The following is a 21,069-nucleotide window of genomic DNA, read 5'->3' on the forward strand; positions in this document are numbered from 1 at the left end:
GGTTGGGCGGAGCGGCACGTCGCAGTGGTCACGTCGCGAGGCCCGGCCCTCCGCGCGTATATCTTTGCGTCCTTCCCGTGCTGATTGGTTGACGGCGCCCGACCCGCAGTGGCGCGCAGCTGCCCACGGCTCGCGGCCGTTGCCCGGGTGACGGGCTGCCGCCATGGCCTGGCTAGAAGTGGTCTCCGAAAGCGGCGGGCGGCGGCACCGGGTCGCGCTGTGCTCGCTGACGGCGCTCGGGCTGCTGCTTCTGGGCGTGCTCACCTACGTGCCGCCGCTGCTGGTGGCCTACCGGAGCCACGGTGGGTAGCGGATGGCCACCAAGGCGTCCCTTCCCCGTCCCGCTCCCTCCTTCCCTCTGACCGGCGCTGCTTCTTTTTCCCTTCCAGGCTTCTGGCTGAAGCGGAGCAGCTACGCGGAGCAGCCGAGCGTCCGCTTCCGGCACGAGGTGCTGCTGGTGGGGCTGATGGAGGACGGCGGCTTCGTGGGCTGGAGCTCCTTTCCCGCCTGCAACCGCCTCCTGGGCGACCGCCTGCGCGTCCCGCTCGTCTCGGTAGGCGCCTCTGAGCGCGTGCAAAGTGCTTCTTGCTGGGGCGGCCAGTGGGGGCGACTCTCAGGGCATCGGCCGCGGACGGGTTTCCTCCCTCCAGTAGCCCTTTAGATCCGCCGGTAAATACAATCCGAGCAAGAGCAGCGTTGACGATGATGACTGCTGGGCTCAGGCTCTCTGCGGGCCCAGAGTTGACAGCAACTATAGCCACAAAAGAGTGACTCTTTGCCCAGCTGGAACCCCCTCCCACCTCCCAGTACAGTATGTTGTCTCTGCGATGAAAGGCTGAGTGGAGGTTGCTGGTCTACAGTAGCCTTTTCCTAGAAGCACCTCCTGGCTACCTTTTCTCCTGGTTTACAGGTGCGTTTGGAAGACCATCACCTGCTCCCATATCTCCTGCTAAGTTAGGAAGTGAAAATGGCAGACTCAAGGCTGTGTTACTCCTGTACTGTTTAGATGAGAACCCAGTTTCCTCAGCCAATAAAGACCCTTAGCCTCTTTCTAACCCAATTGGTTTTCAATAGCCAGGGTAAACTTTTGCCCAATTTGTTGCTGGTAGCCAGTTCATTGGTGCCAGTTCTCTCCTGTTTGAATCAGAGTGCACGTTTCCCATATCAGAGGATGAAACAAAGTGTCACTGATTGAAGTTGGAGATGATTGAATTTCTGACACCTCAGACTGGCTCTGTGGTTAAAGCTGTTGCTCGCAAGTTGAATAGATGAGTGATTTTATCCACAAAGTGTGTTGCAAAATCATGGAAGTGGGTTGATTGCAATCGAGGCTTGAAGTGGGGTTCAACTGCTTTTCCTAGGGCAGTCACCACCTAGGATGACTGCACTGGGTGAGCCAAGATGGAGATTGTTGCTGCCCCAACATGGTCATTTAAAATGAATCTGTTTGGCTGTTGGTATGAGGCAAAAAGTGTGTGTACTCTGCTTTGTCTGCCTACAGCAGGAGACTTGCTAATGAAGCAGTGGGAAGACGTTGTTTAGTCGTTAAGTCATGTCCGACTCTTTGTGACCCCATGGACCAGTAACTACCGGGTACTCTGAACAACCAGTATTAAACTAGATGACTTGAAGCAGGGGTGGCGCTAGGGGTGGTGGTGGGGGCAGTATGCCCCGGGTGCCAGGGGAGGGGGGTGACAAGCGGAGGCCCCTCCCACCACTCCCCAAGGGGAGCCCCGCCGCCCAGCACCCTGTCTGTGTAGCTCGCTCCGTGCCCCAGGATGAGCAGCGTTGCACAGATGGCGTGTGCGGTGCTGCTGCTCCTGGGGCGATGGAGCGAACGTGGGGGTGACAAGCAGCGGCCCCTCCAACCACTCCCACACGCCGCCGCTCCCTCCGTCACCCCGGGAGCAGCAGCTCACGGCCCGACGACAATGTGACGTCACAACGCCCTGCCCCCAGGGGCGCCTCGTTTCGCCGCCCCGGGTAGCACGGAGCCTTCCTCTGCCCCTGCTTGAAGGCTGCCTCAGAGACCAATTTGCACCTGAGCCTTTTGTGGCCAGGCCAGAACAGAGGGACTGGGCAGGTGGGGGCCTACTCCAAGTTCCCTAGCAGAGGCAAAGGGGGAACTTTTGCTAAAGATTATTGAAATGGGGCCTACATTTCCCATCTGGTCTGGGCTTATCACCAGCTTTGCATCATCCTGTAGGTGGCTGTATTCTGCCATTGCAAGGGTGCTTTGGTGCAGGCACCTTGGCCTATAATGAATCTAGCATCTGTATTGGGGTGCATGTTTCCTCTTTACCTGACATCGCATCTCTGTAACTGACAAGTAATTGAAATTATTGCTAAGAAGTTTGCTTTAATAAAAGTTCCTGTTATGCTTGCTAGGCTAGAGAGGAAGACTCAAATCAAGATGGAATGATGGACCTGTTAAATTTTCATCTGGAGCTTCCACTTCAAGCTACAGAGCAAATAGTTGGGATCCAGCTCATTCTGACATTTACCTATCAGTTGCAGGTGAGTGCCACAAGCCATAGCTTTCTAGGTGCCACTCAGTGTTTGAGGACAGGCAGCCTAATCCTCTTATTTGCTGTGGTTATGGTGGCTGCTGCTTCATTTACTCAGTATCCCATGCTCAGCTAGTAGAACAGCTTTCTATGAATTTTTTTTTTTTTTGGTGAGGGGAGGTCATAGTTGGGAGGAGTTAAGCCTCCCTTCCCCAGTTGTGACACATGCACACAAACTGCAATGAAAGAAGTTTTATGCTGGCTATTGTGGGGGTAGGGATGCTGCATGTGCCAAGAAAGGGCTTGATGGGTGCATGTACACCCGCAGCTGACACACTGGTGACTCCCAGCAGCAGGGGAAGAGGACTTTGGGCCACAGGCTTCATGGAAGAGATGTGATTTCATGAAAGGTCTTGCTTGGGACACTACATGCGTGATTTATTGCTTGGTTTAGTTCATACTATAATTTTTTTAGTTTTTTGAGGTGCAGTCATAATGCAATACATAATGCAGGCCACCAGTTAAAAAGTTGTATTCTATCCTTTTCTATATTTGATTATTTTGATCATTTGTTTTACATACATTCAGCCCGATGCTCTGCCTACCAGATAGGAAGCTTTGGTATTCTGAGTGTTGTGTTTGTATCACTTGTAGAATGATTAAGGCTGAGCCATAAACCTTTCCTTTTCTCTCTCTCCCTCTGTTTCCATTTCAGAGAATGTCTACATTCGTGATGCAGAGCATGGCCTTTTGGCAGGCCTCTTCCCCTTTGCCAGGGTCAAAGGTCTTTGTGAGCGGAGACCTGAAGCTTCTCCAGAGGCAGCCACTTAGCCATACTGGGCTGGACAGCAGATATAATGTGAGTGGCCTTTTACATTTCAGTCCTTTCAAGCAGTTTTGTTGCCCTTTGTGATGTCTTTTCCACTGCAACTGATGCTGCTGGAGTCAAACACTAATTGCAAAGTGTGGTCATGCCAGTGAAATGTGCACTGTTTGATATTCAGGTTATACAGTGGAGGAGATACTAATTTCACATAGCGTAAAATTCACCTGTACTGTGGTATTGCCAAGCAACAATCTCATAATGAGCTAAAGACACTTCAGAAAGTCTAGGGATCTCTTTGATGGCCACCCATTATAGCTGAAGCATGTCTACCCTGAATAGGAAGGGGTATTATTAGGGCTGAACCAGGCAGGGGCCCTTCTGGTCTGCATCACTCTTATCTCTTGCCTGAGACTTACATTGTGTGGCCTGTCCCAATATGTCTGTTCTTGTTTTTTAATACAAAGTGATCTCACTGTGACAGGTATCTGTGATCAATGGTACAAGCCCTTTTGCCCAGGACTATGATCTTGTGAACATTGTTGCAGCATATCAGGAGAGGAATGGTGAGTTTGCAATGTGCACAGTCCTTTCTAGGTTAACTGATACTTGTTTTTCACCAGCTACTTCAGAATTATGATCAAATGCCCACAAGGTCTTTGTTGTTTCCTTTGCAGTCACAACAATTTTGTCTGGTCCCGGCCCTATCTGGGTGGTTGGAAGAGCACCTGATGCACCGTTTGTGGTCCAGACAACCATCCACTACCCAGTGGAACTGATCCTATATCCTTTGGTTGCCAGGTGGTTGTGGGTTGGCCCACATGGTCTCAGTCTGGCATGGAAGTGGTGGAAGCTGTTTTGAGCTGTGCTTGGCAATCGTGGCACTTGGTAGGTAGTGTTCGACAATCTGAATGTGGAGAAAGTAGCTGCTGGGTTGGACCAATAGAGAAGAATGCCTGATGAAGAATTCCATGAAACTTGCCTGGAGGCAAGGTGGTGTCACTGTAGACCACCAAAGGTGGCTGATTGAAAGATTATTTTGAGATGAGGAATGAAATCAAAAAAGCATCCAAAATCGGAAATGCTGTAGCTGTGGGTGACTTCAGTTACCCTCACGTAGACTGGCTACATATGTATTCCAGTCGTGACAAAGAGATAAAATTTCCAGATACCTTAAATGACTGTGCCCTAAACAGTTCGTCATGGAATCAACCAGAGGGGACAGTGACCTGGGATCTAATGGTGCCCAGCGCCCTTGTGCAAGATGTAAATGTTGTTGGGCCAGTTGGGAACAGTGACCATAGTGCTATTAGTCAATTGCCAGGAAAGTCCAACACACAGTCACTTTTTACTTCAAAAAAGGAAACTACCCTAAAATGTATTGGTAAAAAGAAAGCTGATAGGCAAAGTCAAGAGGGTCAAATTACTCCAAAATCCTTGGGAGTTGTTTAAAAGCACTATATCAGAAGCTCAACTAGAGTGTATATCACAGATCAGGAAAGGTACCCTGAGGGGCAGGAGTATGCCAGCATGACAAAGGAGTCAAATGTGTGTCGAAAGTGTATGAGATTGTGGAGAAGTTGAATAAAGTATTTCTATCTTCGCGGAGGAAGATAATAGGAGAGATCCTAGTATGTGAACTAAGTCTTAGGTACTGAGGCAGATGGCATTGATGAGAGTTGTAGATTTAATAGTCAAAAATAAGAACTGACAAACTCACCTCAAAAAGAATAGTATAGATTTGGAAAAAGTTCAGAAAAGTACAACCAAAATGATTGAGAGGATGGAGCAACTCCACTGAGCAAAGGTTGCAGCATATGCATAGCATGGAGAAAGTGGATAGAGGAAAGTTTTTCTTCCTCTCGCATGAACTCATGGGCATCTAGTGAAGCTGAATGTTAGAAGATTCACGGCCGATAAAATACTTCTTCACGCAGCACATCATTAAACTCGCTCCCACAGGAGGCAGTGATGGGCACCAATTTGGATGGCTTTAGAAGATTAGGCAGATTCATGGAGAGCAAGGCTATCAGTGGCTACTAGCCTTGATGACTATGTTCTACCTCCACCCTCAGAGTCATTATGCCTCTGAGTACAATTGCTGGGAATCACAAGTGAGCAGTGTGTTGCACTGCTTTCCAGCTTGCAGGCTTCCCACAGGCATCTGCTTGGCAGCTTTGAGAACAGGATGCTCAACTAGATAAGCCGTTGGCCTGTTACAGAAGGCTCATCCTATGTTCGTAACTTGTACTTGCATAGGGATGGGAGTTTTCCTTGTGTCTCCTATTGTTTATTGAGTGTTCTCAACCACCTTTCTTCTAGATCCAGATCTAATCTCTCACTTTGCTGGTCATATGTGTTTGAGGTGTGTATTCTGAACTTGTGTGAAGACACTTGAAAATCGAATTTTCCTTGACTCTTGCTACATATCAGCCAGGTTTCTGGGAGATGATTAAGTTTGCCTGGATTCAGTATGTTGCCATCCTGCTGATCTTTCTTTGGATTTTTGGAAGAATAAAAATCTTCCTTTTCCAGAATCAAGTGCTAACCACAGTACCAGTGACACCAGTTCCCCCTGGGTTGTCATATAAAGAGCACCAGTCCTGAACATACTTCTAAAAATAACTAAAACTCCCAACAGGATGAATGAATATCCCATGCTTTCATTTTTTTTCTTCAGCAGCTTTGCACATTGAAGATGAGGAGGCACCTGTGTGTTTGTGGTCAAGGCTTATTGCAAGAGTGAAAAGAACTCTGTATTTCAGTTCTCTCTGAGCCAAGTATTTCCACTTGAGCTGCTATGTGAGCAGCATATTGGGGACCTAATTTGCTGCCTTGCAATTTGGTCTTCAGTTGTATTTCAAACACTATCTGCACACACCTGAAGGAGCTTCAGTTGATAATGAGATACACTGTTTTAAGTAAATTCATTCTCTTTAATACTTTTATCATGGATTATGTTTTGTTATTTCTCCACTGAATTTCAGGCTTGCAGGTTTGGTTAATTCCCTGTTGTTGTAATCCTACATAGGGATTTTAACACAGAAACAAACACAGCCGTATGAAAAGGCAGTAATACAATTGCATTTCCAAGAAGGCAGCATTAGCTGGTCTGTTCAGTCTGAGAGGACAAGGGTAGGGAGAAGCCTGCCCACCTCCCACAGCAGAGAAAGCATGCCGGTTTTGTACAGTTTAGTTCATTTATTCTCACTCTCCAGCACGTTCCTAGCGTGGTTATCAAAAAAAGTTAATGTTAAAACAAATGTTAAATAAACAGTGAAACACTACAAATTAAAAGCATTTAGCAGGAAATAAAACAAATGCAAAGCATGAAAGTAATTAACAGATTTTAAAAGCCTGGATTTTGTTTAGTTTTTTTTTTTAAACAAAATTGTCTTCACTGGGTGTCAAAATGACATCCTGGAAGCTTGCGCCTGGACATAAAATGGCATATCCTGGTGAGGTATTTTCAGTTTCTTGTCCCCCAGAAGATTCCTATAGCTTAATAGTGCAAAGGAGGGAACTGGCAGCCATTATTTCAGTACAACCTACCTCACAGGGCTATTGTGAGGATAAACTGGGGAGAGGGAGAACCATCTGCATCACCTTGAGGTCACTGGAGGAAAGGTGAGATACAAATGTAATCAATAAAGACAATACTTCATTGCAAGATTCTGCAGGACCTCCACGCTGGCTATTGGGTGTCTGTTGATAACAGTGAGTGAGGCTGTTACAGCTCCAGGAGGGGGTGTGCCTTTTTCATACTGAATTTTGTGCAGGTGGTAGATGTGTAAAACTAGACTGAATTTCCCTTTAGGAAACTCTTACAAAGTTTGATTGCCTAGGCTAAGGTCTATGCCAACTTTCCATTTCTCTTCATTTGCAAAGTCAGTGGGTGGTGGTTATGGCTGTGATAGTGGCAGCAGCATCAGCCCACTAGCCTCCTTGCCTACCTCCACTTGGCACCAAAGAGCCTTCTGGAGCAGCAAAAAGGAGGGTTCCTTCTTATGCCACCCCCCACCCTGCATCAAGTGCTGTAAAGTACAAATTTGAAAGCCCTCTCAGTCTGCAGCTGAGGAAGCCTCTGCTTGTGCTCCACCCTCTTTCCTGAAGGGCAAAGATGAGCAAGAGGCACAAAAGGCAGGTGACAGGTAACAGGCAGGGTTTCCAGCATGAGTGTTGCTCAGTGGCAGAAGCATCAGCATTTTTCTTCTAGTGGGCTTTATGTGCTTCCTCTGGCAAGAAGGGGCAGTTCTGTGGCTGAGTGATCCTAAAGAGCCCTGGTGGTTTGCTAGCTTCTCCTTTTGTTGCCTGGAAAAAGAAGGTGGTAGTTGTGGGGTAAACAGAACTGGCCTCTTACAGTCCCTTTCAACTACCCCAGTCAAGCCCTGAGGAAAGAAACACTTCAGTGGCTTAACAAGCCCTTCTGAGGAAGAGGCATCAGGAGCACTGGGCAGTGTGTGTATGTGTGTATGCACTCTGCCTAGACACCTGTTCTTGGAAAAAACATCTCCTAGCTAGACAGTCCTTGCTTCTGAGCCACAGGCAAGAGTTCTCAGTCTTCCCTGCTGCAATGTTGAGCAGTTCTATGCTTAGTTTGTCAGCCAGCACTCCACCCTAGAGCAGAATTGGGTCTTCTGTAAAACCAGCCATCCAAGCCTAAGAGGCAGCTTCTGATTGTGGCCAGTGGCGTCCATCTAATTTGGTATCAACTGGAATGTTTCCCAACCCTATCTTGGCGAGACTGGGGACTGATGTTTTGCATACAAAACCATGTGTGATGCCACATCCTTAGACTGTGCTATAGTTTAGCATCTCCCATTTGCCTTTAATCCATTTTGCTGTTAATGTTTTATGGCAGTTTATTAGGGAAGTCAGTCTCTGCTCTTATTGGTTGAAGCCAAAAGGCTGCTCAGGACTGCATAGAATGTTAAAAAAAAATATATCCGGCGTCCCCCTCCCCCAAGTTGAAGGACACTGCCGTTCAACTGTGCCTACGCCACGTCTTGTGATATGTGGGGCGAGGCTTACCTCCCCTCATTATTTTATTCAAGTTGGCACCCCTGCGAGGAAGTATTTTACTATATAATATAATTTTATAAATGAGTAGTAGGGGGCAGGAAGAGAGTGATGAGCAACTACAGCTGCCTCGTTTACATTGGGGGGGGGAGGCGGCAGGCTGCACTTTGCATTGCTGCCTCGCCCCCCCGACCTTTCACGGACTGCAAATCAGGCGCCAAAGCGCTGGCCCAGCGTCCTAAGGCCTTCGCATGCATGACGCCCTTAGGAGGTCTACAAGCAGTCCTGCAAGGTAGACCCGATCGGTGTCGAGTCTACTTCCTAGTCCACTGCGGGGCGGGGGCTACGGCCGCTGGCTGCACGAAGCAGCGGGCCTGGTCTACGCGGCTCCTTTTTGCCCTTAAAGCCACGGGACGGGCGCCTGAGCGACAGCGTGCGCGAGAAAGGCGGGTCAGCATCCCGAGTCGACCAGCCTTGTTGGGAGCGCACCGACGTGCAGGTCGGTGTTGGTAGCACCGTCGGGTTCCTCCCCCCTCCACCCGGTGTGGCAACCCCTCATCAGGCATTTGGGGGCCGAAAGGCCGGCCACGCGTGGTAAGCGAGAAGCAGCGCCTCCGTCGTCCTTGGAGCTCTCGGCTGATGGGCGGAGATGGAGGATGGCGGAGCCTGGACGGCGCGCACCACCTTGCAGGGGGCTGGCCTGGGCGCAGAGCCCACCTCCCGCAGAGGGGGCTGCTCGGCCTCCCGCCCTGGACCGGCCCCTCCTTGGCGCCTCCCTTCGGCGGCCGCTTCGGGACGCGGCGGCGGCCACGTCTGAAAGCGGCTCATTGTCCGCGGAGCAGCGGCGGCGGCACCTGGAGCGACCCGGCGAGGGCAGCAAGCCAGTCAGCCTGCGCGTCTCAGCCCCCAGGCCCCGCCTGCCCCCTGTTTTCCAAATTCCCCGCGTCTCTGAGGAAAGGGCCCGTGAGTCTTGGCCGAGGTGAGGAGACGAAACGAGGCAGCTGCGAGGACTCCGGCCCAGGACGGCTGCATTCCTGCGGGGATGTCGGGGCGGCCGTGGCGCAGCTGGGGGTTCTGTCTCCCCCACCGGGTTCTCCGAGGCCCTCCCGGAGGGACAGGGGCAGCAGCAGATTCCCTCTGCTTGGGCACCCATCCCTGCCCGCCCTCGCCCTCGCCCTCGCCCTCGCTCTCCTCCACTTCCACTCATCTCGTGCGGGACAGGAGAGTCAGGCCCGCGCGGCGTCGAGGAGTTCGAGGTCTGTGCGCCGCCGGACTTGGAGGCGCGGCAGGCGTAACTCAGAGAACGAAAGACGCCGCGACGGCCTTTGAGCGCGTGCAGAGTGCGCCCGTATCCAAGCAGCGTCATCTGGCGGAGGGCGCGGCTGAAGCCCGGGCGCATCTCAAGCAGCCGTCCTTAAGCTCTCGGGTCGGAAGAAACGTGCGTCGCTCTGGGCTTCCTCCTGCAACTGCCTGCCTCACTGCTTGGCGGTGGATGGCTCACTTTAGCACACCTCCGGGGTCTCTTCCTCCTCCTGGCACTGGTTGCAGTTGATATCCTTTTGCACAGGCTCTGCTTGGTAGATGACTCTGAGTGGGTCGTATGCCTCAATACTCCATATGTCACGGGAGAAGTTATGCTTTACTGAGTTTTGTTTTTTAAGGGGGGGGGGAGAGATGGTTACTTGCATTTCCTGCACAGATTGTGCAAATGAACTAGAACTGTACCCTGTACTCTGCCTTGAGCTCCTTGGAATAAAGGTGGGATAGAGCTATGGACAACAAATAAATACTTAAAAAACAGATTTGTCCATCTCTACTTGCTGATCAGAAGGTTGGCGGTTCGAATCCCCGCGACGGGTTGAGCTCCCGTTGTTCGGTCGGTCCCTGCTCCTGCCAACCTAACAGTTTAAAAGTATGAAGTGCAAGTAGATAAATAGGTACCGCTCTGGCGGGAAGGTAAATGGCGTTTCCATGCGCTGCTCTGGCTCGCCAGAAGTGGCTTAGTCATGCTGGCCACATGACCTGGAAGCTGTACTCACAGCCAGTAAAGCGAGATGAGCGCTGCAACCCCAGAGTCATCCACAACTGGACCTAACGGTCAGGGGTTGCTTTAGCTTTCTTTACCTTTTTACACATTTAGTATAACTACTTCAAAGCTCTGTCCCCTCCCCACAGCATCTCCAAAATTAGGCTGAGAAAGACCCCTGTTAGTAAACTGGTGAACTTCTGTGGAGACCAACCTTTGCCAATCTGTTGGTGCCTTCCAGATGTTTTGAGCCACAAGTCTTTCTTTCACCTTGCCTATATGTATGGCAACCCAGGCTGTTAACTTGTTTGCATGCAAGGTCCTTGTGTGTCATCATCATCCTACTGAAAACTGAACAGCTCCCCCCCTCTTTTTCCTCCAGTTGTGCTCTGCTTCAGCCAGAATGGTGAGGATCCGAATATCCAGCACTACAGTTGCAATCTTCCTTGTGATTCAGACAGGATTTCTACTGTTTTTGTGTGCTCAGCATGGTGGCTTTATGTCTCAGTCTGAAGAGAAACCACCCCAGGTGCACATTCTCATCCTCTCCTCCTGGAGGTCAGGGTCTTCCTTTGTCGGGCAGCTCTTCAGCCAACACCCTGATGTCTTCTACATGATGGAGCCAGCCTGGCACGTGTGGGTAACCATGTACCAAAACAGTGCCAAGGTCCTGCACATGGCGGTGCGGGACCTCATCCGGTCAGTCTTCAAGTGTGACATGTCGGTCTTCGATGCCTACCTGCCATGGAAGAGAAATGTGTCAGATCTCTTCCAGTGGGCAGTGAGTCGTGCCTTGTGCACAGATCCTGTTTGTGAATTGTTCCACCGCACTGATATCACCAGCGAAAGTGCCTGCAAGGCTGTCTGTGGGAAATCCCCCTTCAGCAAAGTGGAAGAGGCCTGCAAGAGCTATAGCCACGTTGTCCTGAAGGAAGTCCGGATCTTTGACCTCAAGGTGCTTTACCCTCTCCTCACTGACCCCTCCCTGAACCTTAAAGTCATCCACCTGGTCCGTGACCCCAGAGCTGTTGTGAAATCCAGGGAGCAATCAGCAAAAGCTCTTGCCCGTGACAATGGGATTGTCTTGAGCATGAATGGCACAAAAGTGGAAGATGGCCAGTACAAAGTCCTGCAGGAGATCTGTAGAAGCCACGTTCAGATTTATGAAACAGCAACCCTGAAACCTCCAAGTTTTCTGAAAGATCGTTACTTGATGATCCGGTTTGAAGATCTTGTACGAGATCCTTTAGTGGAAATTACAGCAATGTATAAATTTTCAGGTCTTCAGCTGACCAGCAAACTTGAAAACTGGATCTATAATATCACCCATGGACAAGGGCCAAGTAGGAAGAGGGAGGCCTTCCAAATCACTTCCCGAGATGCAGTAAATGTCTCCCAGGCATGGAGGACTGTTCTCTCGTTTCAGAAAGTCAAGCAAGTGCAAGAGGTTTGCAAGGGTGCCTTAAATATACTCGGATACCAACTTGTAGATTCTGAGAAAGAACAGAAAGATTTGTCATTCGATTTAGTGTTGCCACATCGAAAAAGTCAATTCAGCTGGGCATCCTTTAGTGAAAATTAGGGGAAGTATGACTATCTGTAATCTCTTCTTCATTGCCCAGGTAACTGAAAAATATTTATTTTGATTGTTGAATTCTGTTTCTAGTTATCGTTCTTTTTCCTTTTTGCCATTTACATAAACTAGAGCAAATGGAATAAAGGGGTGATATGTAGTTCGCAGAAATATATCCTATTGGATCAGTCGTTGTACCACACTGTCCTGCTATATTTGTAGGTATCACGAATGCCATTTTAAAAATTTAATAACAATGTAGAACTTCCAGAAACTGCATTATATTTGACATAACTCTTCAATACAAAATACTTTCCATTTGCTTCTCAGAATAGGGCAAGAAAATAACTATGGTATTCTGGGTTCTGCATTATTTTTTAAACAAAATATGTTCACATGCTGGGCTGTCAAATTACTGATAAATGAGCTTTGGTCTTCTTTGCTCATGTTAGCTAACCCTCTGAATGGCCACCTTGTTTAGGGTGGAGGAATTGGAAGAAAGTCCAATGTTGCTGTTCAAATGAACCATTTGGCTGAGGTCTGCTCTGGTGACAGACCATGGGCTGGTCCCTAAAATCATTATATATGTGTTATATATATATACGTGTGGGAGAAATCTCTGTATGCAGTACTGAATGCTCACTCTGTATGCATCACTGAACATGTAATCTTTTGTGCTTCATAGCTGCTAAAAAAAATAGCGGGGAGAAAAGAAGGTTTCTGGTAGAGATACACAGAAGAAACTTGGGACTTATTCTCTTCTTTCTCTTCAAAATTAAAATGCTGCCTTTGGATTGGACAGATGACTATGCAAAGACTATGCAAATTGGACAGATGAATATGCAAAGATTGTTCAATGCTTCTTAATGTGGCTGCCATATGGAGGTACTTGGGAATAATTCTCCAGAGGCACTTGCTGGTTGCTTTCTTTCTAACTTTGGCTGGGGTCCTAGCATCTGTTTGTAATGTCACTGAGCTGACCATGGGCCTCAGATATTTCCCCAGAAGGAGAGAACTTGCACCTATTGGAGATTTCCTTCCCCATGAATGGAATTCCTCAGCCAAAGGCACACTTTACTGTGCGGAGCCTGTACTGTTAATCCAGAATCCAAAGTGCAGAGATGTGGGAATGGGTCCCACCATTCAGGATCCAGAAGCAGATGTGGGGAGAGCAGTGGATAGTTTCCTCAAAAGTGGAGTGCTGGGAATCAGTTGTGTCTCTGGAAGCCCACGCTCCCCATAGCCAGTCATGATTTGGAAGCTATACAGCTGAACCACAGGCTGGGATGGGGGTTGGGCATGTGTGGGGAAGGTTGTGTTGGGGGGGGGGAAGTAATCTCTTTCCCTCACACATTTATTCTGCCATTAGAATGGGCTCTGGGGCTCCCTTCCAGTTCAGGTTTGGATTGGGGCTGAATCCCACTGCTTTGTACCTTTGTATGTTAATAAAAGTGCTATTTCCATAAGTCTGTGGTGAATTCTCACTTGGAGAACCATTTGCTAATCAGGTTTCCATGAGGAAGACCAAGTAGATGTGACCAAGATGTGACCCCCCCCTTAAATTGGGGTGGTGGTTTCCAGACTGAATGGAGGGGGGCGAGATCAGCTGGATGCTTCTCAAATCATAGATACTGCAGAGTTAAATGATTAACACTCTGGTAATATTTGAATGTGGGGCATCCAACACAATCTACAGCAGGTTCAGAAGACATGGGGAATTCCATCACACACTAACCAATTAGCCTGTGGAATTGTTTGCCACTGAATGTTGTATATATAAATTTAATAAATGATGATGATGATGATTTCTGGCTCCAAGAGAATTAAATTGGTCTTTCAGTGGCCTCAGTAGACAAGGCATTGCAAAATGTAGCCTGGAATATCACAGGCTGCGCTCAGGGTTGTGCCTTTTCTACATCTCTGAGTGATCTATAAAGAAAAGCTGCTTTAAATGACAATATTGTGGGACACTTTAAAGCATGGCTAGCTGTGCTGTGATTCTTCAGATGTTGTTGGTTTACAGCTCCCAGAGTTCCTGATTACTGGAATGGCCATGCTGGCTGGCTGAAGCAGACGGGATTTGGGAATCTCAACAACATCTGGAGGGTCACAGGTCAGCTACTTCTGCTTTAAAGAATAATAATTAAAAAAAAAAAACAATTTCAGTTTCACCTTTCCTAGATTAAAGCTCATGAGAAGGTCTTGCCTGTGGAAGCAAGTTCACACTACAGAATAATATATTCATTAGAAGAGGATGGGGCAGCTGGGTTAGCTGAGGCTTTGCCTTCCTACCTGTCCACCTGAGCTGCTGGGCTTTGACAGGAGCAGGGGGAAGGAGACTCACTGCAGCCACCACTTGGATAGCGTCTGGCACAGGAAATCTGGGAAACTTGGAGGAATGCTGTCTTTGTGCAGTCAAGAGATTGATTGATTTATATTTATTTCTTTATTTAATTTGTATCTTGCACATCCTCCCAAAGGAGCCCAGTCCCTTGGGGGACAGCTGTGCCATTGCTGCTTCTTCTCTCACATTAATCTTTGAGCCCTGGAGGTGGGTATGCTCCCCTTGTTTGTGACAGCTCCATCCAGCACTTTGGGCAGGTCCTCCAAGGGTATGTGGGGCACTGTTCCAGGACAATGAGCTTGTGAGCTGTCCATGGTGTTGACAGCCCTGCTCCTCTTCTCTGTGCATACAGACATGCTGTTCCTCTGCAGATCAGCAGCCATCACAGATTTGGTGCCTACCCTCCCAGCAGCTGCCTCGCTCAGTGCCATCTCCACCATGCCACAGGTACCCCTCCATAGGATACTGAAGTGCCACAACTCCAACCTGCAGCACACCCCCAACTGGTGCCCCTGCTGCCCCCTTGGGATGATGGAAGAGAATCAGGAGGAGCTGCCACCTCCAGTGTGTGTGAAAGTCTTGGGGGAAGGGAGTTTCCACTCCTAGAAATTTTGGAGGTCAGCCCTGCCTAGTTGCTGAGGATGACAGGGTGAGTTATGCTGCTATGCTGTTAGAGACACAGACTGAGTCCTTGGCAGGTAATGTTGGCAAGGAGGAGAAGGGGATTGGTGGTGGTGGTGGGAGCCTTATGGTGGAAAGTGTGCTGCTAGTGTATCATGCACTTGTAGTGAAGAATGTGGGTGTCTTGGTGGTGGAGGTCACTGTCCAGCTGTCCACATGTGTATGTCCTGCACCCAGAGCTGTCGCTGAGGTCTTGTTGCTTTGTGGCAACTGTGGAGTGTAGGAGGCTGGTTGGTGCATGTGGCCAGAGGTGGCAGTTGCTTCACCACACTCCAGGAGGGTATTGGAGATCTGGTGGTGCAGGTTTGCACACTCAGTGCTGTGGCACCTCATCCACAGGCACTGAGAGACTCTTTGCTGCCTCCTTGGGCTGGAGCAATCAGATCCTGCATGTGGTAAGAAATGTGGGGTCTCCATCACAGAGGAATTTGGTGAACTCTCCCTGCTTCTCTATAAGCTGGCGCAAGTGGCTGGTGATCTCCCTGGCTATGCAGTCTTCTTTTAAGGTGCCACTGGTGCACCTGGTCTTGGCACCACCAGCAGGTCTGATCTGGCTTGCATTCTTGCCCCCAGTTGTCTTTGCTCATGCAGCCCCACCTGCCTGCCAAGCCCTTGGTGTTTGACTGTTCCTTGTCGTGTCTGGAGCAATAATAATAATAATAATAATAATAATAATAATAATAATAATAATTTATACATACCCCACCCATCTGGCTGGGTTTCCCCAGCCACTCTGGGCGGCTTCCAACAGAATGTTAAAATACAATAATCTATGAAACATTAAAAGCTTCCCTAAACAGGGCTGCCTTCAGATATCTTCTAAAGGTATGGTAGTTGTTTTTCTCTTTGACATCTGGTGGGAGGGCGTTCCACAGGGCGGGTGCCACAACCGAGAAGGCCCTCTGCCTGGTTCTGATCTATGGGGTGCCCACTGGGGGTTGGTGGGGAGTGAGGATTGCAGAAATCTTTGCTCCTGTGAACTCCTTTTCTCCTTCGGTATGTTGCTTAATTGTTTCTTTCATGTCAATAAGGAACAGTTTTTTGCACTGTGCTCTCTGGTTCCATGGTGTCGTTGGTGTGTGATGGGGCTGCAGGCATTTGTGTGTGTTGGGGCAGTGATGATCCACCTGTGGTTGAGATGCCACAAGTTGCTGCTAAGTATAGTTGCTTATGGGGTGTGGGGGGCTATGCAGCATGTGTTTGGGTTACTAATTGGTCATGTGTGTGGTGCTCAGTGTAGCAGTGCATTCTGGGAGCTAAGTCTGGATTGGTTTTTCTGGGTGAGATTGCTATGGACATGGCAGCCATTGGGACATGCCTACACTCCTGCTGCTGTGACTGTTTTCCCTTTCCTAGCACTGGCCCCTCTCAGCAGACTATTACATAATTTTTAGTAGTAATAAGCATCTCTTTTTTATATCTAAAACTGGTTTTTACAGGAACTGTGAAAGGAATACAAGCAAGTTGATCAAGACAATCACATTAAAATAAAAATTTAGGCGGCCAACTCCCAAGAGATTGTGATCTACTCACAGAGTTAAAAACTGGCAGTGATCTACCCCCCCTTTTGGGGTTCAGGTCAAAGTTGCTGAGCTTTTTTTAGGAAGGAGGAAGGTCCATTTTGGGGGGGGGTTCGGGTCAAAGTTGTTGAGTTTTTTTCAGGGAGGAGGTAAAATGTTGAGCTATTTTTAGGGGCGCCACAGTTGTTCAGCTTCTTTGGGGGGAGCCAGTGATCTACCAGTGATTTACCGCAGACGTCCAGTGATCTACCAGTAGATCACGATCTACCTGTTGGACATGCCTGTAAGGCTGTAGGCTGTAGCCTCTAGGCTGATTTTAATATAAAATAGATGTAAGGGATATATATATATGACTTCTGAGGTTAGTGTCATGCTTTGCTGTTTATTATGGGCACCAGCAAGTAATCACAGGTGCTAGAAACCAAAGGAGATATACTTTTGCCATGCAACAGTAATGTGGGCTGCATGCACTAGGGTTTTGGATTAGGCTTTGTGTTTACAAAAATGCTCTACTTAGCACAATACAGAGTTTAAATTGTTAAAGCAGCCACTTATTATTCAGTTTGGGCAGTACACACACTTGAAGATAGGAAAGATGATTTAAAGTGTGTTTGGAACTGCTCTGTGGGATCTTAGGGAAACGGGCTCAGGAACAGAGACTTGCTCACAGCTACCAAATGTCTTCCTGGCAACATCAGTCTGTTGCACCATTTGTTTCTACAAAGTATTGGTAAAAGAGAAGTGGTTTTTGTCCAGCTTGGGTAGATTTGAGGAGGTGGGGGGGAGTAATATGCACAAGGAGGAATATTCCTAGGCACACAAGGAACTCTACATGTAAACTGGTTCTGTGTGAGCACAGTTCTTCGGCCTGATCCCGCAGCCAGAGGGGCACATGACCAAGCAGTCTGGAAATATTTATGCCAGCTTAACGTTTGGGTTGGGGAGCAGAAAGTTTCACGGGGTGAGCTGAAAACTGGGCTGTATCTAGTGTAGCACTAAGTAACCTATTCCACCAGTGCAACAATTTATGCCTGCACAATTGAATCCCCCTCCTCCATATATCCTTTAAATCTCTTTTGGGTTCTTTGTCTAGAAAAGAACTAGGGTGAGCATGGGGCACATGGTGGGGGACGAGAGGGGGAAAGTTCCTTTGCTGAAGTGTAACTCTATTAGACTAATAGAGTTAAAGAGCCACTGTTAAAGGTGGCACTGTGGGTTAAACCACAGAGCATAGGGCTTGCAGATCCAGAAGGTCAGCGGTTCGAATCCCCGTGATGGGGTGAGCTCCCGTTGCTCGGTCCCTGCTCCTGCCAACCTAGCAGTTCAAAAGCACGAAGTGCAAGTAGATAAATGGCATTTCCATCCGCTGCTCTGGTTTGCCAGAAGTGGCTTAGTCATGCTGGCCACATGACTTGGAAGCTGTACGCCGGCTCCCTCCGGTAAAGCGAGATGAGCGCTGCAAACCCAGAGTCGTCTGTGACTCTGGACCTAATGGTCAGGGGTCCCTTTACCGTTACCTTTAATATAATATAGACTATAGCTCCCAGTATCCTTTGCTCTTATCCCTGTTGGCTGGGGTCTCTGGGAATTGCAGTTCGCCTCTTTCTCTGTTGTGTATTAAAACTTGTCAGTAAAGTCCTTAAATAGTACTTTGCTGTCACCTGGTGGCAAAAAAGTATAACTGCAGTCTCTTTCTGCCCACTGCAAGCATAGTGTGGTAAAGTACAGTACAGTAGTGTAACTGTAGCCTCTTTCTACCAACTCTGCTGCCATCTGGTGGCAGAATAGTGTAGCTGCAGCATATTCCAACCCACTGGTGCCATGAGATGTTGGACTTATCTATCTAAAACAAATTTACAAACATATGAAGTATGACTAGACAGAAGATAAAAAGTGAATAAACAAAATATAAATATCAAAATAAAACAATATATATATATCTGCCTCTCCTCATTGACACATGCATAGATACTCTCACATGTTCACTCTCTTGCTACCTCTCCTAACAGCTGCCGAGGCGGATTTAGGGCAGCATGATTGGTTCCACCGCACTTGGCCCAAACCTTTTAATATAGTAGAAAATCTATACCTCCCAAGTTCAGAAATGCCTATAGCACAGTATTAGACAATATGCTTTGCATGCAGAAGGTCCCAGGTTCAATGCTCAGCATCTCAAGGTAGGCCTGGGAATGCTCCCTGTCTGAAACAATGGAGAGCAATTGCCAGTCAATGCAGGCAGCACAAAGCTGGATTAGTCTGAGTAAAAGGTGTTCCCCTATTCCTGGAGATGTCTGGCTTTTGCTTTTGTTTTAAACCTGAACTTTTTGTTTTGCACCACGTTTGACTGAATAAATTCTAGAAGAATATTCAGTAACTGAGGAGGACACGAGGAGGACAGCATTGTGGACTACAATTTCATATACCGGTACAATTGTGTAAATGAGGAGAAAATATTGCTAACATCCCACAGGCAGTGAAACCCCTCTGTGCTCACTTTGAGGAATGTATCAGTGGGGCCTTAAAGTTCTCTCTCAGGACCATTATCCTGCCTTCCTTCTCTCACAGACATCTTTCTACAGACCAGTTTCTTATTTGTAAAAGGTTATACAGGTCTCAGCACATACCATGGGTTTGGTTTCCTAGGAATGAAGGTCACTGGAATCTGGTAGCATTTATTCCTTCCTTTTTATTTGAAATTTTAATTAATTTGTTTTTTCAAAATCTGTACACTGTATAGTGTCTTCATGATCACAATCCCATTACATTGTGCAACAGCACGGAGCCAACTCCTCTTCTAGTTGTGGCTATATATCAGTCCAGAAATATTTCTGGTGGATGGGTGGAGCAATCCCAGAGGACCCCTTGCAGACACAGCAGAGCTGGTGTCTGTGTGTTTGTAAGCCTGTGAGACCGCTGGCATTTCTGTCACATAAAGCTTATTCACACAAAAGTATGGGCTGAGCAAGAGAGGGAAGACTCACAGAATTAACACTTGAACAGATCAGGCTCCCCTATTAGGATTTTGCTCTGCACAAAAAGCAAGTTAGACCTCTGTGCCCCCTTTTAACACCCTCATTTCAAGGCTGACAGTCTTTGTTCTTTTTCAAATGCAGATACCTTGATGAAATCATTTCCAGCTAGAGAAGAAGGGGGTTCAGAAGTATCTCCAGTTACTGAATTTCTGTGCCAACACTTCACTTGTACTTGACCATCACAGCTGCCTCCACAATCAATACTCATCAATACAAATCTGAGGTTCTGCCCCCCCCAACAAAAAAGCCGGCATACAGCTTCCGGGTCATGTGGCCAGCATGACTAAGCCCGTCCCCCCAACAAAAATCCTGGCTACGCCCATGTGACAAGCTAACCTTGTCCACCTGGTTTGACCTCATTAGTAGTTTTTTTATTTTGTCATCAGAGTCGGGGTGGGCAGGGCAGGGATTGGGGGGGGGGAGAGATTCATTTAGTTTAACCCCAGTCTCATGTAACTTGTGAAGTAGACCTAGTTAAGAAGATCTGTCACAAAGAAACTCCCTTTGAGAGCATTATGGAATTTTTTCCTACCTCCCTGACCATACTTGGCCAGTTAACCAGAAATGCTTAATCTCTAACAAGCCAGAACAAGAGCTGCATCAGTTAACTAAGGGCTCTTTCAAATCACCTAAAGGTAAAGGTAAAGGGACCCCTGACCATTAGGTCCAGTTGCGGACGACTCTGGGGTTGCGGCGCTCATCTCGCTTTATTGGCTGAGGGAGCCAGTGTTTGTCCGCAGACAGCTTCCGAGTCATGTGGCCAGCATAACTAAGCCGCTTCTGGCGAACCAGAGCAACGCAAGGAAACACTGTTTACCTTCCTGCCAGAGCAGTACCTATTTATCTACTTGCACTTTGATGTGCTTTCAAACTGCTAGGTTGGCAGGAGCAGGGACTGAGCAACAGGAGCTCACCCCATCGCAGGGATTCGAACCACCGACCTCCTGATCGGCAAGCCCTAGGCTCTATGGTTTAACCCACAGTGCCACCCGCATCCTAAATCACCTACTTAGTAGCATTCATCCTGATTTGGTTGCATAAAGTTTACACAGAGATTACGGTAGATTACATCTGATCTTTATTAAGCAGTTCTGATTTGTTTGCAAGGACATTATAGGAAAATGAACTTTCATCTTGCATTAATCCTGATTTGTTTGCAGGACATTTATACTTCTTCCCATCAGCCATTCATTTTATGGTTTTCAGTGCATTTCCCTGCCACTTTTCTAACTGTAAAGTCAATTTGAGGTGAATTTGTTTCACAAAGCCTTTAATCCACACCTAAATTTCCAGGTAAATCCAAAGCAGAGGCAGTTGGGTTGTTTTCCTTTAGCCCCCTTCTCTTTTTCCAGTTGAGGGAAAGGAAAGGGGGGAGGGTGAGCAGACACGGCTCTCACACATTGTTGCCAAGCCTTCCTTGGCACACAGCTATGGCAAGCCCTACCAAATCTCCCCTCTTGAGGTTTGCAGTTAGCTGCTTATTCCCCCCCCCCCCAAAGCTATGCAAGAGCTCTACAGCAGGAATATTGTTTTTCCATTAGGCT

At 47.9% G+C, this 21,069-nt stretch overlaps 2 protein-coding genes across 6 annotated transcripts; both read left to right on the plus strand.

Moving 5' to 3' along the window:
* Positions 1 to 148: 148 nt before the first annotated feature.
* On the plus strand, positions 149 to 6,426 carry TMEM231 (transmembrane protein 231). Its single transcript, XM_033158914.1, has 7 exons — positions 149 to 302; positions 390 to 553; positions 2,389 to 2,517; positions 3,223 to 3,366; positions 3,815 to 3,896; positions 4,008 to 4,113; positions 5,757 to 6,426. Exons 1-7 carry the CDS (start codon positions 164 to 166, stop codon positions 5,935 to 5,937), a joined length of 945 nt encoding a protein of 314 aa, XP_033014805.1. The 5' UTR covers positions 149 to 163; the 3' UTR covers positions 5,938 to 6,426.
* Positions 4,153 to 12,292, plus strand: LOC117052134 (carbohydrate sulfotransferase 5-like). 5 transcript variants are annotated; one of them, XM_033158898.1, is made up of 2 exons: positions 4,153 to 4,218; positions 10,758 to 12,292. In XM_033158898.1, exons 1-2 carry the CDS (start codon positions 4,168 to 4,170, stop codon positions 11,955 to 11,957), a joined length of 1,251 nt encoding a protein of 416 aa, XP_033014789.1. In that variant the 5' UTR covers positions 4,153 to 4,167; the 3' UTR covers positions 11,958 to 12,292. The 5 variants fall into 5 exon arrangements, with proteins under 5 accessions (XP_033014789.1, XP_033014790.1, XP_033014791.1 ...); XM_033158899.1 differs by lacking the exon at positions 4,153 to 4,218 and adding an exon at positions 8,906 to 9,328; XM_033158900.1 differs by lacking the exon at positions 4,153 to 4,218 and adding an exon at positions 9,730 to 9,896.
* The last annotated feature ends 8,777 nt before the right edge of the window (positions 12,293 to 21,069 follow it).

This window comes from Lacerta agilis, chromosome 8 (assembly GCF_009819535.1).
Source record: "Lacerta agilis isolate rLacAgi1 chromosome 8, rLacAgi1.pri, whole genome shotgun sequence".
NCBI classification, from domain to species: Eukaryota; Metazoa; Chordata; class Lepidosauria; order Squamata; family Lacertidae; genus Lacerta; species Lacerta agilis.

What these genes read in the sequence shown, in the direction of transcription:
- LOC117052134 (XM_033158897.1), top strand. Translation starts at nt 10,024, where the DNA reads ATGGTTACTTGCATTTCCTGCACAGATTGTGCAAATGAACTAGAACTG. An exon ending in TTGAGCTCCTTGGAATAAAG is followed by an intron (nt 10,108 to 10,757) that starts GTGGGATAGAGC and finishes TTTTTCCTCCAG; the next exon opens with TTGTGCTCTGCTTCAGCCAG.
- TMEM231 (XM_033158914.1), top strand. Translation starts at nt 164, where the DNA reads ATGGCCTGGCTAGAAGTGGTCTCCGAAAGCGGCGGGCGGCGGCACCGG. An exon ending in AGCATATCAGGAGAGGAATG is followed by an intron (nt 3,897 to 4,007) that starts GTGAGTTTGCAA and finishes TTTCCTTTGCAG; the next exon opens with TCACAACAATTTTGTCTGGT. An exon ending in TACCCAGTGGAACTGATCCT is followed by an intron (nt 4,114 to 5,756) that starts ATATCCTTTGGT and finishes GACTCTTGCTAC; the next exon opens with ATATCAGCCAGGTTTCTGGG.